Below are 14878 nucleotides of genomic sequence, written 5' to 3' on the forward strand. Positions count from 1 at the left end.
CTATCAGTTTCTGCTCAGCGACTCTGCGCCGTCGTGTGTCGCGAAGGCCACCTTGGAGAACGCTTACCTGAATATCAGAGGCCGAATGCCCGTGACCGCTGAAGTGCTCCCCAACCGGAAGAAAACAGTCTTGCCTGGTGATTGTCGAGCGGTGTCCATTCATCCGTTGTCGCAGCGTCTGCATAGTTTCCCCAATGTACCATGCCTCGGGACATCCTTTCCTGCAGCATATCAGGTAGACAACGTTGGCCGAGTTGCAAGAGTATGTACCGTGTACCTGGTGGATGGTGTTCTCACGTGAGATGAAGGCATCTGTGTCGATGATCCGGCGAATGCCGAAGGGGCTTGGAGCTCCGAAAGCTTGTGTGGCTTTTGCTACCAAATAAACCTGTTGGACTTTAACCTGGTGTTGTTAAACTTCTTACTGTGTTTACCCCAGTCCAACGCCGGCATCTCCACATCAGTATTTATTGCCCATAGAAGGTGGTGGTGAGCTGCCGTCTTGAATCACTGAAATCCATGTGCTGTGGGTTGACCCACAATGCCATTAGGGGGCTTTCTCAGGTGGGCATAAAAGATTTGGAGAAAATAAAAAAGGGTGTAGCTGATGAATGATTGCCAATTTGTAATAGACTGCCAGCAAATTGGTGTGTGCTGCCACCTTCAATGTATATGTTTTCTACAAATCTTCAAACACAAAGTAACTGATACTGCACATTGCACCAATGTAATTTTATTTAGTTAAGAGCTGATGTAGCAATTGAGTTTGTATATCTGATCACCGTGATTTAATTTTGAACATTGTATGAACAATTGAAAATGTGTTGCCTTTATAATGAAGTAACTTTTTTTTATTTTGCAGGTTCAACATTAAAGTAAATTTATATCTGGTAGCAAACTTCATGCTTACTGGTGTTTCAGGCGGTGCTAAGTATGCTCAAAGTGGACAGCTTTTTGCTCGCTTCAAGCTCACAGAGACTCTATCAGAGGAAACTTTGGCTGGACGATTGGTCATGACCAAAGTCAATTCTGTTTTGCTGTTGCCAATAACTAAAGAGAGGTCCATGCAAGCCCAGGGAACCAAAGAAAAGGTTTATGAAGCCATGATTGAGGAAAAAACTAAGGAATGCATTTACTTGAGGTTGACCAAGGAATGCTGTGAGGAGCTAAAACTTCGAGCAGACCGAGAGATGCAGGTAATTGATGCTGCTCCTGCGTGTTTTGTACTTTAATATTTTATGCATTTTGTAATAAAATGGCGAGTGTATTGCAGAATTATTGCCACAAGGTGTAATCTGGACAAAGTATATTTCCTGTAGATAGTAGACCGGCTGTTTACACAGGAACTTGGATACCTTCATTAGTTCATTTTCCTCCTTAGATTGTTAATTTTAAAATGCTAATGTTGTGGTCCAGCTTGCTCCCCCATAAAATGCACCTTCTCTTCCAGCCAACAGAATGGAGGAGTAATGGGCTAAAAAAAAAATCTCAGTGTGGTAACTATTTCCCCCGCCACCCGACCTGCCCCTTTCTCCACTTGGGGCACCTGGCCTTTGCTCATATGGTTTGACCAGTCTTGCTGAGGTTCGTGCCTCTCCAGTTGAGGGAATTCACTTCATGGCATCTTGCATCCTGTCACCCGGTGCATTGGAGCATCCATGTTGCATCATTCCAACAGATGCATTCTCAGGAAGAAACAGCTTATTTGAAGGGGGGGGGGTAAAGGAAGGAGGAAAGTTCTTTGGAGCATATTGTATCCCTAGTGCACAACTGTACTGTAAGACACTTCTGAGTTGATGGCTGGAACTTTACGGCCCGCCCACCGTGGGAATCGGAGTGGGTGAGGAGCGGACCATGAAAAGGTCTGTTGACCTTGGACGGGATTTTACATTTTCGGGACGAGCGAAGCCATAGAATTCCGCCCAAAGCCTTTCTGGACATTCTCAAACGCACAGATTAACAGTTATGATAATCATTAAACATTAGGGAATATACCAAAATTAAATTTAAGATGAAAAAAACTGGCGTGCAAGCAAAGTGTAGGGAAAAGCAGGAGAAGGGATGTATTTGTGGCTTTGTGATTGTTTGAATTTTTAGGTTCAGGTGAATCCTGTAAACTACCTAATGTTAGTGTTCAATCTGAAGCTGTCTTTAGCTGTAAGCCTCCAATAGCATCATTGTTAGGTATTGAGCAAATTATCTGCTGATTTTGATCTTATTTTTACCTTGACTGTGATTTGCATAGTTCAAAAGTGTTAAAAATGTCTGAAATAGAGTTAATTGTACCTTTTGAATGGGAAGGGAAACATTGTTTTCATGATTATCTAAGTCTGTCTGAATAGTACTTGCCAGTACTCAAAGAGGTCTGAAGAGTAGTCATAGTGTTAACCTAACCAAAAGCTTCAATAATGACCCAGCTGGTTAACATATGAGCAGTTAAGTTATAGAGACCAGGAAGTTCCTACATTTGATCTACTTATGTTGCAATATCCACTCTCTGTGCAGTGAGATAAATCTGGAAATGCTGGGAATACTTATCAGTCAGTCTATGGAGAGAGATCGTCAGTGTTTCAGGTCGGTGATAGTTTCACCAGAGTTCTGATTAGCAGTGTCTTCCTTTTTGTATTCGGGGATGTAATCTGCTTCTGGATTAGGGAGGAGACATTGACCTTCATCTTTCTTTTGTTTGGACATTGGGAATGGACAGAATCAGGCTTTTTTGTATATGGTGACCCCCATCACAATTAGCTTCTGATCCTCGCCATCAATGCTCACACATGATTGAAAGCTGCTTGGGTAACTTTCCAGAGGGTATCCATGGAGTCACACGGTAGCCAAGAATTAGGGCCACCCGGAGAAGGGAAAGGAGGAAATTAGCACAGCAAGTGAAAGGTTTTCAAAATTTGCTTTGAACTACATTTTTCCAGTTCAGTGTAAATTATAAACTTTAAAAGCAAGTTTAACTCTATGCGACTGTTTTAAGGACATAGATTAATAAATATAAAAGTAAGATACTTCATTGATGGTTCTATTTGATCTTTTCTCTCTGCAAATCTGGTTTGCTTTGTACGCGCCTTTAATTTTACACTGCTTCATTCACACAACAATTGACTTTAATTGTCAGATTTTGGCCTTCAAGGATCTCACAGACCTAGTCTGCTTGAGACTGAGGGTGAGGAGGTAAATGCTTCATCACTCTTTAATTATAATTTAGCACCAGAAAGTGAATGGGGAAAGCTTGTTTGATCCCTGGTTACTCTGCGTCAATATGAGTTTAGTTTCTGAGTTTGTGATTGCGTTTTATTTTGAGATGAGGGTAATATATTCTGGTTTCACTTGTGGAACATTTTGATGTAGCAATTTCTTTAAAAATGTAAACTTAAATATCATCCTTTTGTGATTTTGCAAAAAATGATCTGCACTTATCTGTAATCTGCCTTTTACTGGGCCAGCAAATGTTACCAGTTGGGAAAATGGTTTTTCATGCAACTACATGCAATTATCTCTATTTTAAAACCACCAATAGTTACAGATAAAAGAATGCACTTTACCCAGAACCATTGCAGTCTGCAACAGAGTTCTATTTTTTGAGTTTAATCAGCTCCACTCTTCCAAGAATGATTCCTGGGATTGAAGGGATTGTCGTGTGAGGGGCCATTGAGCAAACTAGGCTTGTATTTCTCAGAGTTCAGAAGAGTGAGAGGTGCTATCATCGAACCAGATAAAATACTTAAGGAGCTTAACTGGATAGATGTTTGGAGGATGTTTCCCTTGGCGGAGGAGTTTAGAACTGGGGATTGAAGACTCCGAATAAGGGATTAACCAAATAGGAGAAATTTCTTCACTGAGTTGTCAGCTTTTGGAATTCTCTGTCTCGGAAGGATGTTGACACTCAGTCATTGAGTATATTTAAGTTAGAGATTGGTAGATGTTTGGATTATGAGGGAATCAAGGGACATGGGAATAGTGTGGGAAGGTTGAAGTAGAGAAGGTCAACCCTGAGCATAGTGAATGGCTGGGTCGGCTCAAAGGCTGAATGGCCTCTGTCTGTTCCTGTTCTACGTACCTATTACTATACCAGGCTAATTGCGGTGATCATAGATCATAAAATCATACAGTGCAGAAGGAGGCCATTCAGCCCATTGAGTCTGCACCGACCACAATCCCATCCAGGCCGTATCCCCATGCATTTACCCTAGCTAGTCCCCCTGACACTAAGGGGTAATTTAGCATGGCCAATCCACCTAACCTGCACATCTTTGGACTGTGGGAGGAAACCGGAGCACCCGGAGGAAACCCATGCAGACACTGAGAACGTGCAGACTCCACACAGACAGTGACCCAAGCCGGGAATCGAACCCGGGTCCCTGGTGCTGAGAGACAGGAGTGCTAACCACCGTGCCGCCCAATATTAAGTTAGAATAATATTAGTTTCCTAAATCTGTTCAGTGAATGGTTTAAGAGTGATTGGGTTAGCAACAACTTCAGTTTGATGGGCCATGAATCCATTTGCATCCAAAGATTCGGTGAGCAAACAGAAGATGAGTTCTCCGCCAACCCCTCCCCTCCCCAGTTAAGGGGTAATCATATTGAACCCAACTCCTTTTCCAGTTTATTTATAGTCTGTCTATAATGTGAATCAGATGCCAGAGAAATGGTTGAACTTGGCAACAAATTTGTTGTATAAAAGTAACAATGGCATTACCTTATTTGAAATCTATTCCTGCTTTCCTGCACCAAGCTCCTTTGAAAAACAATTTCAATTACTCTTTTTCATCTTCAATTTCTGGGAAGTTGCAAAGCTCCTTGGAGAGCAAATAGCAGCTTTCTTCTCTCTCTCTGCTGCTTCTTTAACTATGTCTGATGTTGGAACCACCATAAACTGTGCGTGGGCACTTTTGACAGCGGGGGGATGAAATCATGATTCTAAAATGGGGGTTTTGAAGTGGAACTGTGCTGATCGATACCTGTTTATTGGCCGTGTTTTGAACTGCTGACAACTGCCTTATTAATTTGTAGGTTGAACTTCAGTTTCAACTCAATCGCTTGCCCCTCTGTGAAATGCATTATGCCCTGGACAGAATCAAGGACAACAGCATTCTCTTTCCAGATGTCTGTATGTTCCCTACAATTCCCTGGAGTCCCATCAGGTATGGTGTGCCAACAACGCGGCACTTGAGAATGTGGCATTAATATTGCATCAGGTATCCAACTTGCCACAGATGGTTTTTTTGAAAGCTGGTATATGGGATTGGGTACATTGCATAGCCCTTCACCTGTGTTTTTAAAAAGATAAGATTGGATTGACTGGTCTGTGACCGAGAGAAAAGCAGGTTGGAATAATTTGCATTCATGTATATTCATGCACTAATTCATAAAATGTCAGGAAAAGGTACTTAACCTGTTGATTATGATTAATAGTTTGTGTGAGATGAGCAGCATGTAACTAATTGATTTTCATACTTAAAATTTTTAAAATCCAAAACTCCTTTTTAAAAAAAATTATATAAAGCTCATTGTCTTGAATACATATTCATGCAGAAAGCATGGAGAATGCCAAAATTGCATTCTTAAATCTAGCAAGTTTTTGTTTGTAGATGTGTCTGTACAACACGTGTGCTTTCCATGTGCAAATATTTAGTCTGACGAGCATCTTGCATCTCGTTTTCCTCTATTTGCTTGAGCAAAACTCTTCTGTTTTAGCTTAACAAAATGATAAACCTCTTTCATGCAAAGAGATCACTGCCTTCTCAGAGGCATAGTACTATAATTACATAGTACTGATAGAATAATTACACTTTATGCACTGGCTAAAATTGTGGAATCTGTAGTCTAATCGGAAGGTGTTCAATCAGTGCTTTTTAAACTAGACGAGTTCCAAATAGAAAGTTTATTCCTAATCAATAATATTGCTTATCTTCATCAATAAACTGAAGGTTCTCCTTCATGGCTCAGTTAAATGGAAATGTTGGAACTTTTTGCAGAGACTCGAGGATTGTCTATTCCCTGTTTCCCTCCAAGCCTGTGCCGATCATGATGTCCAAACTAAAAAAAAACCTTCTGCTCTTACTCGGTCCATATCGCTCTATTTCCTCCCTATTCATGTACCCATCCAGATGCCTCTTAAATGTTGCTAATGTGCCTGCTTCCACCACACCCCCTGGCAGCACGTTCCAGGCACCCACCACTCTCCGCATGAAAAAGTTCCCCCCACATCTCCCTTAAACTTTCTCCCTCTCACCATGAAACTTTGTCCCCTTGTAATTGACATATCCATCCTGCCTATGTCTCTCATAATTGTGTAGACCTCCATTCGGTTTCTCCTCAGCCTCCGTCTTTCCAGTGAAAACCATCCTCGTTTATCCAACCCCTCCTCATGGCCAACACCCTCGAGACCAGGCAACATCCTGGTGAACCTTCTTTGCACTCTCTCCAAAGCTTCCACATCCTCCTGGTAGTGTGGTGACCAGAACTGCACGCAATAGTCCAAGTGCAACCTAACCAAGGTTTTTTTTTTACAGCTGCAACATGATTTCCCAACTCCTGTACTCAGTGCCCCGGTTGATGAAGTCAAGCATGCCATATGCCGCCTTAATTACCTTGGCCACCTGTGTTGCTGTTTTTAGGGAACTGTGGACCTGCATGCCCAGATCCCTGTTAATGTTCCATGGCACTTTCAACAACTCAGCCAATCTTCGTGTCACCCGCAAACTTACTAATCAGGTCACCCACATTTTCCTCCAGATCATTTATAAATACAACAAACAACAGAGTTCCTAGCACTGATCCCTGCGGAACATCACTAGCTACAGATCTTCATTCTGATAAACACCCTTCCACCGCTACTCTCTGTCTCTGATGACCAAGCCAGTTCTGTATCCATCTCACCAGCGCATCCCGAATCCCATGTGATTTTAGTTTTTGTACCAGTCTGCCATGTGGGACCTTGTCAAACACCTCACTGAAGTCCATATAAATTACTTCCACAGTCCTCCCCTCATCATTTATCTTTGTCACCTCTTCAAAAAACTCTAATCAAGTTGGTGAGACATGACCTTCCCCGTACAAAACCGTGCTGCCTGTCACTAACTCGTCCATTTTCGTCTAAATGTGCATTTATCCTGTCCCTCAGCATCTTAGAAACATAGAAAAACTACAGCACAAAACAGGCCCTTCAGCCCCACAAGTTGTGCCGAACATATCCCTTCTAGGTCTACCTATAACCCTCCATCCTATTAAGTCCCATGTACTCATCCAGGAGTCTCTTAAAAGACCCTATTGAGTTTGCCTCCACCACCACTGATGGCAGCCGATTCCACTCACCCACCACCCTCTGTGTGAAAAACTTCCCCCTAACATCTCCCCTGTACCTACCTCCCAGCACCTTAAACCTGTGTCCTCTCGTAGCAGCCATTTCCACCCTGGGAAAAAGCCTCTGAGAGTCCACCCGATCTATGCCTCTCAACATCTTAAATACCTCTATTAGGTCTCCTCTCATCCTACGTCTCTCCAAAGGAGAAAAGACCGAGCTCCCTCAGCCTATCCTCATAAGGCATGCCACTCAATCCAGGCAACATCCTTGTAAATCTCCTCTGCACCCTTTCAATCTTTTCCACATCCTTCCTGTAATGAGGCGACCAGAACTGAGCACAGTACTCCAAGTGGGGTCTGACGAGGGTCTTATATAGCTGCATCATTATCCCCGGACTCCTAAACTCAATCCCTCGATTGATAAAGGCCAGCACACCATACGCCTTCTTAATCACCTCCTCCACCTGCGGGGCCGATTTTAGAGTCCTATGGACCCGGACCCCAAGGTCCTTCTGATCCTCTATAGTACTAAGAGTCTTTCCCTTTATTTGGACTTTTTCATCCCATTTGACCTGCCAAAATGGACCACTACGCATTTATCTGGGTTGAAGTCCATCTGCCACTTCTCCACCCAGTCTTGCATCCTATCTATGTCCCTCTGTAACTTCTGACATTCCTCCAGCCTATCCACAACCCCACCAACCTTCGTGTCGTCGGCAAACTTACCAACCCATCCCTTCACTTCCTCAGCCAGGTCGTTTATGAAAATGACAAACAGCAAGGGTCCCAGAACAGATCCCTGGGGCACACCACTGGTGACCGACCTCCATTTAGAAAAATACCCATCTATACCCACTCTCTGCCTCCTTTGGGCAAGCCAGCTCTGGATCCACAGGGCAGCAGCCCCTTGGATCCCATGCCCTCTCACTTTTGCTAGAAGCCTTGCATGGGGGACCTTATTGAACGCCTTGCTAAAATCTATATAAACCACATCTACTGCTTTCCATTTGTCAATGTGTTTAGTCACATTTTCGAAGAACTCCACCAGGCTCGTAAGGCACGATCTGCCTTTGACAAAGCCATGCTGAGTATTCTTGAGCATACCAAACCTCTCTAGATGCTCATAAATCCTGTCCCTCAGGATCTTCTCCATCAGCTTACCAACCACTGAGGTTAGACTCAACGGTTGGTAATTTCTTGGGCTATCCCTATTCCCCTTCTTGAAAATAGGAACCACATCGGCAATCCTCCGGCACCTCTCCCGTCTCCATCGACGACGCAAAGATCATTGCCAGAGGCTCTGCAATCTCTTCCCTCGCCTCCCACAGTAATCATAGAAATCATAGAAACCCTACAGTGCAGAAGGAGGCCATTCGGCCCATCGAGTCTGCACCGACCACAATCCCACCCAGGCCCTACCCCTGCATATTTTTACCCACTAATCCCGCTAACCTACGCATCTCAGAACTCTAAGGGGCAATTTTTAACCTGGCCAATCAACCTAACCCGCACATCTTTGGACTGTGGGAGGAAACCGGAGCACCCGGAGGAAACCCACGCAGACACGAGGAGAATGTGCAAACTCCACACAGACAGTGACCCGAGCCGGGAATCGAACCCGGGACCCTGGAGCTGGACAGTAACCTGGGGTACATCCCATCCGGACCCGGTGACTTATCTATCTTGATGCCATTCAAAGATTCCAGCACAACCTCTTTGTTAAAGTCCACATACTCAATCTTTTCAGTCCACCGCAAGCCCGCAGTACATCCACTCAGGTTCTTCTCCTCTGTGAAAACCGAGGCAAAATACTCATTAAGCACCTCTGCCATTTCTACTAGTTCCGTACAGACTTTCCCGCCTTCACCTTTTATAGGCCCTATTCCGTCACGTCTCATCCTTTTATTCTTCACATATTTATAGAACGCCTTAGGGTTTTCCTTAATCCTACCTGCCAAGGCCTTCTCGTGACCCCTTCTGGCTCTCCTAATTTCCTCCTTTAGTCCCTTCCTACAAGCCGTATACTCATCTAGATCCCTATCTTCACCAAGCTCTCTGAACCTTTTGTATGCTTTCCTTTTCTTCTCGACTAGGTCCCGCACAGCTTTCGTGCACCATGGTTCCTTTAACCTACCAACACCTCCCTGTCTGCTCTGAACGTTGTCCTGTAGAACTCTAGACAGACATTCCTTGAAAAACTGCCACCTCTCTTCAGTACATTTCCCCGAGAATACCTCCTTCCAATTTACTCCTCTTCCAATCTTCCTCCTTCCAATCTTCTCCAAAAGCTTCCCACCACTGACGTCCGGCTCACTGGCCCATAATTTGCAGCATGATCCCTGTTTTTCTTAAACAAGGGAACAACATTGGCCAATCTTCAGTCCTCTGGAACCTCGCCTTTGGTCTAAGAGGATGTGAAGATATCTGTTATGGCCCCAGCTATTTCTCCCCTACCTATCCCCATAATGACCTGGGATAGATCCCATCTGGCCCTGGGGACTTGCCTATCTTAATGCAATTTAGGATACTCAACACTTCCTCCTTTGATATCTTGACATTCTCGACAACGTTCCCATACCTATCCCTGACCTCAACATCTGTCATGTCCTTCTCCTGGGTGAATATAAAGTACTCATTAAGGATTTCACCCACTTCCTGTGGTTCCATGCATAACATCCCTCCATTGTCCTTGAGTGGGCCTACTCTTCCTCTTGCCCCTAATATATGCATAAAAAGCCTTTGGATTCTCCTTGACTCTGTTTGCTAAAGACATTTCATGGCCCCTTTAGCCCTCCTAGTTCCATGTTTAAGGGCTTCATCAGTTTTTAGATGCCTAGATCTATCATATGCATCCTTTTTCCTTTTGACTGAGCTTACAATTTCCCTTGTCATCCATGGTTCCCGAATCCTGCCATTTCGCTCCTTCGTTTTTGCGATGACATGGGATTTTCAAGAGATTTTATTAATTTGATGCAAGATACTAAATGGAGTCAAATTGCTAAAGCTTTAAGAGAACTGATCAATCTTCTATGCTACTAATTTTCTGTTATGAAGATAGTTATTTGTATATTGTGTATTGTTTTTGGAGGGATTATCTGTATAATTTGGTGTGACTTAATTTGGATGTTGTAAAATCAATTTATTAAAAATTAATTGTCATTTAAAGACATTTTGGCTTTTGAAACCTACATAAATTGCAAATAGCGGTTTTATTTTGTATTACTGGAGTAGACAATGGGACGAGCAGTTGGATCCCCGGCTAAATACTAAACAGAAGGAGGCTATTCTGGCAATCACAACTCCACTTTCCATCCCACTTCCTCCTGTTCTCATCATCGGTCCCTATGGAACAGGAAAAACATTCACATTGGCTCAGGCAGTCAAACACATCCTAAAACAGCAGGATACAAGGTGAGCTTTCGAATGTTTCAGCGCGCGATGACAGGAAATTCTGCCATATAATACACTTCTTACAAAAAATATGCTATATTTTGAGAATTGAATGGTGGAAATGGGATATGTGATTTTTAAAATACATTTATTTGTATAATGTTATAAGGACTGCACCAGTGACCTGAGGTGTTTTCCCAGCAAGTAACTAAACAGACCAGGAGCAATCCAGATTTGATCCTTGCCGTGTTCAGTTAGGTGGCGGAAGGGATGCTACGACTGGCCTTTGAGATGGAGAGGGAACTATTGACCAGCACAAGTGGCACACGGACCAACAAAACATGAGCCTTTTGACAGTGACATCGAATGCAGTTATATTGCAGCGTTGAGAAAATAAGTTGCACATCTGCCCTGCCGTTAGATGTCAAGGAAACTTTGCAGATAGAGCAAGTGGAAATGGTTGAGTCACTTAATGTGATGGCGGCAAGTGGTGAGAACTGTAGACAAAATTTGTGTGTGACTTTGAGGTAGATTACTAATTATGCCCACTTGTGTGATCGGATGCTCACATGCTCCCTGGAACATAACTTCAGCCTTTAAGTTGATTATAAGACTCAAAGTGCTGAGCCACCAGAATGAGAGTGGTGGAATAACAGCTAGGTACCTTTGAGTGTGTTGGCAGATAATGCACAGTCATATGCAAATGGCCATCTGCATTGGTTTTGTTTAGAATGTAACCAACCAAGGTAGATGCCATCATTTCTGGGGTATTAAATTAATTTCCTTTAACCGTTATTATAAGTACCTGCATTCAAATCAATCAACTATCATTAGGGATTTTGAAGTTTATTTTTAGTTTACTACAAAGACCTCTTCAGATGGGTTGTTTTTCCAAACACCTTGTTAGCATGCCAAGCTACTGTTTAAAATTAGTGCTGGGCTGAACCAATTGTGGTGCATTCCTTCTTGGCACCAGTTCACAGGGAGAGTAAGGTGTATTGATTAACTTGTCAGCACTACCAGTGTACCTGTCATTGCCGCTGACCTGTATGGAAATTGGACTGTGCTGGGTGACTTTTAGATATTTAAGTCAGGTTGGTAGAATAAATTTTATCAATTTTAAAATGTATGTTGCTTATTTAGTATGCAGATCTTCATATTTTTAGTGTCAGTGTTTGACAAGCTCAAAGGACACCGATTTGGAAATGCAGCTGGAAGTTAGACAGCTATGGAGTACCAACAGATGGCTTTGCTGCAGGCTAGAATAAATGCAGCGAAAGTATAACTTGAAGACTTGTGCATCCAAATATTACAACTCCCAAGAACTGTCAAAACAGCCATTGAGAAATTAATCTGTTCTCAATTAGGAAGTTGCAGAATTTTATTTCAATCTTTTCCTCATTTGTGTGAACTGTGTTTTAGTTTGCTAATTTATTCCCTAGTTTTGGCTGATAGTCCTCTCAGCCATAACATTGCAGTCTTAACACTGTCATGAATGGAAGGGTTTTTGACCTCGACTCACTATTTAGTGTTTTCCAGTAACTGGTAAAGGAACTACTCCTATATAATTTTTCAGTTGCTTGGAGAGGCCAGATAGTTGCCTTATCAAAGAATATAATAAACATAGGTATGCAATGTATGACTGTAAATCTGTATGCCCGGCCCACTTATCTGCCACCTTCTCACCATTTTTCACATGACTCTGACTCTTGGTCTTGACTGTCCATGTGCAATGCGGTGGAATAGCAGCTCATCTTTAATGCTAAATAATTTGCTCCTCCTGTGCTATGTAAATCTGGGTGGCAGTGGTTAGCACTGCTGCCCCACAGCGCCAGGGACCCGGGTTCAATTCCCAGCTTGGGTCACTGTCTGTGTGGAGTCTGCACGTTCTCCCCGTGTCTGCGTGGGTTTTCTCCGGGTGCTCTGGTTTCCTCCCAGACATACTGGGTTAGGTGCATTGGCCATGCTAAATTCTCCCTTAGTGTACCCAAACAGGCGCCGGAGTGTGGCGACTAGGGGATTTTCACAGTAACTTCATTGCAGTGTTAATGTAAGCCTACTTATGACACAAATAATAAATAAATCCAGCTTTCAAGTTCTTGCTGAATGCAGCATTTTTGTAAGGGTACAAAGATGTCAGATCTCCCAAAAGCAAGAAATAGATTTGGATTGGATTTCATCTTTGGCACTGTTCGGGTGTCTGATGGATGGGTTAATTAGGTTAATCTGGTGGATTCAGTGAGGGATCCAAATTATTTTGATTATCGGGTCTTATTTGAATCTTTTTGATGTGCTATCTACAAGGTGGGAGGCTTTGGAGGGCAAGATGTCTGGCACGCACTAAGCCTGCTTAAAGCAAAGTTGCATCTCTTAAAATGCGGTTTGTCTTGATTGGGTTTCTTGGGTTGTTGCTACTTGACATTGGGCGAAAGATAGCACACAAGGTTTGGAGAAGCAATGGTGTCCATGTTGTACCAGGTGGCACAGGGCATTCACAGCTGTCTGATGAAGCACTGTCTCTTCAAACACTGCTCTTCAGCAAACTAGATATATCATTCTGCACCTCCACAGCCTATATAGTGGGTATGAATGCTCTTGTGCTGCCTTCATCCTTGGTGATAGCTCCAGTAGAGCCATCAAGGCTGTCTGTGGTCTTCCCTGATGCTGCTGCTGGTCTTCATTCTCCTCCAATCAGAAGGGAGTTACCAAATCCATCCCTATTCTCCAGAGCATTATATGTATTTAAGAGTTTCCAGAATAGGCTTCCACCACCTGAAAGGAACAAAGGCATCAGGTGCATTCAAAGACAGTTTCCTCTAGTGCATTTTGTGTTTATACCACATGTACATATTAATCTGGTTTGTTGTAAAGCATGACCTAATTTTCACAATTTAAGTCATGCTCCTATTGTTTCTTTCTTCACCCATCTCACTGTTCTCTCCCCCCCCCCCTAAAAAACAGCTCTACCCAGGTAGGTAAAGATCAGAATAGTGGGTGTGGAAACGGTCATGAGCTCTTCAGGAAAAAAACAAGAGAAAATGGATGAGGGGTAAATAATTGAGAAATGGACAATTGTTAGTGAGGCACGGAGACTCCTAAACAGAGTTTATGTATGATGTGGAGACGTCAGCGTCGAACTGGGGTGGGCACATTTAGAAGTCTCACAACACCAGGTTAAAGTCCAACAGGTTTATTTGATATCACGAGCTTTCGGAGTGCTGCTCCTTCATCAGGTGAATCACTCACTCACCTGATGAAGGAGCAGCACTCCGAAAGCTGGTGATACCAAATAAACCTGTTGGACTTTAACCTGGTGTTGTGAGACTTCGTACAGAGTTTATGTAGATTGAAAGGCAATAGATTAACCAAGGTATTAAAGAAGTAGCTAATAGTTATACTTTGGTGTTTTTTGTGAGACGTTGTGTGCCAAACTTGGCTGCAGAATAGGCCCGGTTGTATTTAAAGGACTCCATGAGAAGACTGCTGCTTCACTGGCAAGCTTGAAGCCTTGCTCATGTTTCATTTTTAGAGACTTGGGGAAAGTGTAGAATGGATATTTTGGTAATTGATTTTAAGCTTTAAGTGAGTGAATCATGATGCTTGCCATAACATTCATTCAAGCGTTTGTTATTTGGTATTCCTTTGCTTCTGGTCTGACCTAGTTTTTTTTTCTTTTATATTTGTCCTTCAACATTGTTTTGTTTTCCTTCCCCTCCACCACAGGATCCTTATTTGCACCCATTCCAACAGTGCTGCTGATTTATATATAAAAGATTACCTCCACCCTTATGTAGAAGCTGGAAATCCACAGGCTAGGCCTCTCAGGTATGATTTTCAAACGTTTGACACAGTTATTACTTTGAAGTAATGCCTCTCAGCTGATTGACACACTACATTACTGCATTAGGAAATGACTGGCTGCAGGTTTTTGATATGTTGCGCTAAGTTTTAGAATGACACATTGCAAGCTGGTGTGTAACGAGATATCGCTTCCCTTTCACAGAATGACAGAGTTGTTACGGCACAGAATGTCCTTTTGAATGCTGCCTCCACCCCATGCCAAAATAGAGAAACTGAACATTGAAAAGTACCTATAGTTAGCTCTCCAATGATAAGGCACTTGTTACAGAGCAGTGATCAGAAGTTTAGATGTCCTGTCTGTCTGTAATTTAATAGC

At 42.9% G+C, this 14878-nt stretch overlaps 1 protein-coding gene across 3 annotated transcripts in view; it reads left to right on the forward strand.

Moving 5' to 3' along the window:
• helz (helicase with zinc finger) overlaps nucleotides 1-14878 on the forward strand; it is a 255595-nt gene that overhangs the window by 87030 nt on the left and 153687 nt on the right. For 2 of the 3 annotated variants that reach the window (XM_078225780.1, XM_078225781.1), the window contains exons 12-15: nucleotides 863-1196; nucleotides 5020-5150; nucleotides 10540-10722; nucleotides 14425-14526. In XM_078225780.1, the coding sequence (XP_078081906.1) occupies nucleotides 863-1196; nucleotides 5020-5150; nucleotides 10540-10722; nucleotides 14425-14526 (750 nt within the window). The remainder of the gene's footprint in view (nucleotides 1-862; nucleotides 1197-5019; nucleotides 5151-10539; nucleotides 10723-14424; nucleotides 14527-14878) is intronic. The other variant, XM_078225782.1, reaches the window with a different exon arrangement.

Source organism: Mustelus asterias, chromosome 12, assembly GCF_964213995.1.
Source record: "Mustelus asterias chromosome 12, sMusAst1.hap1.1, whole genome shotgun sequence".
NCBI classification, from domain to species: Eukaryota; Metazoa; Chordata; class Chondrichthyes; order Carcharhiniformes; family Triakidae; genus Mustelus; species Mustelus asterias.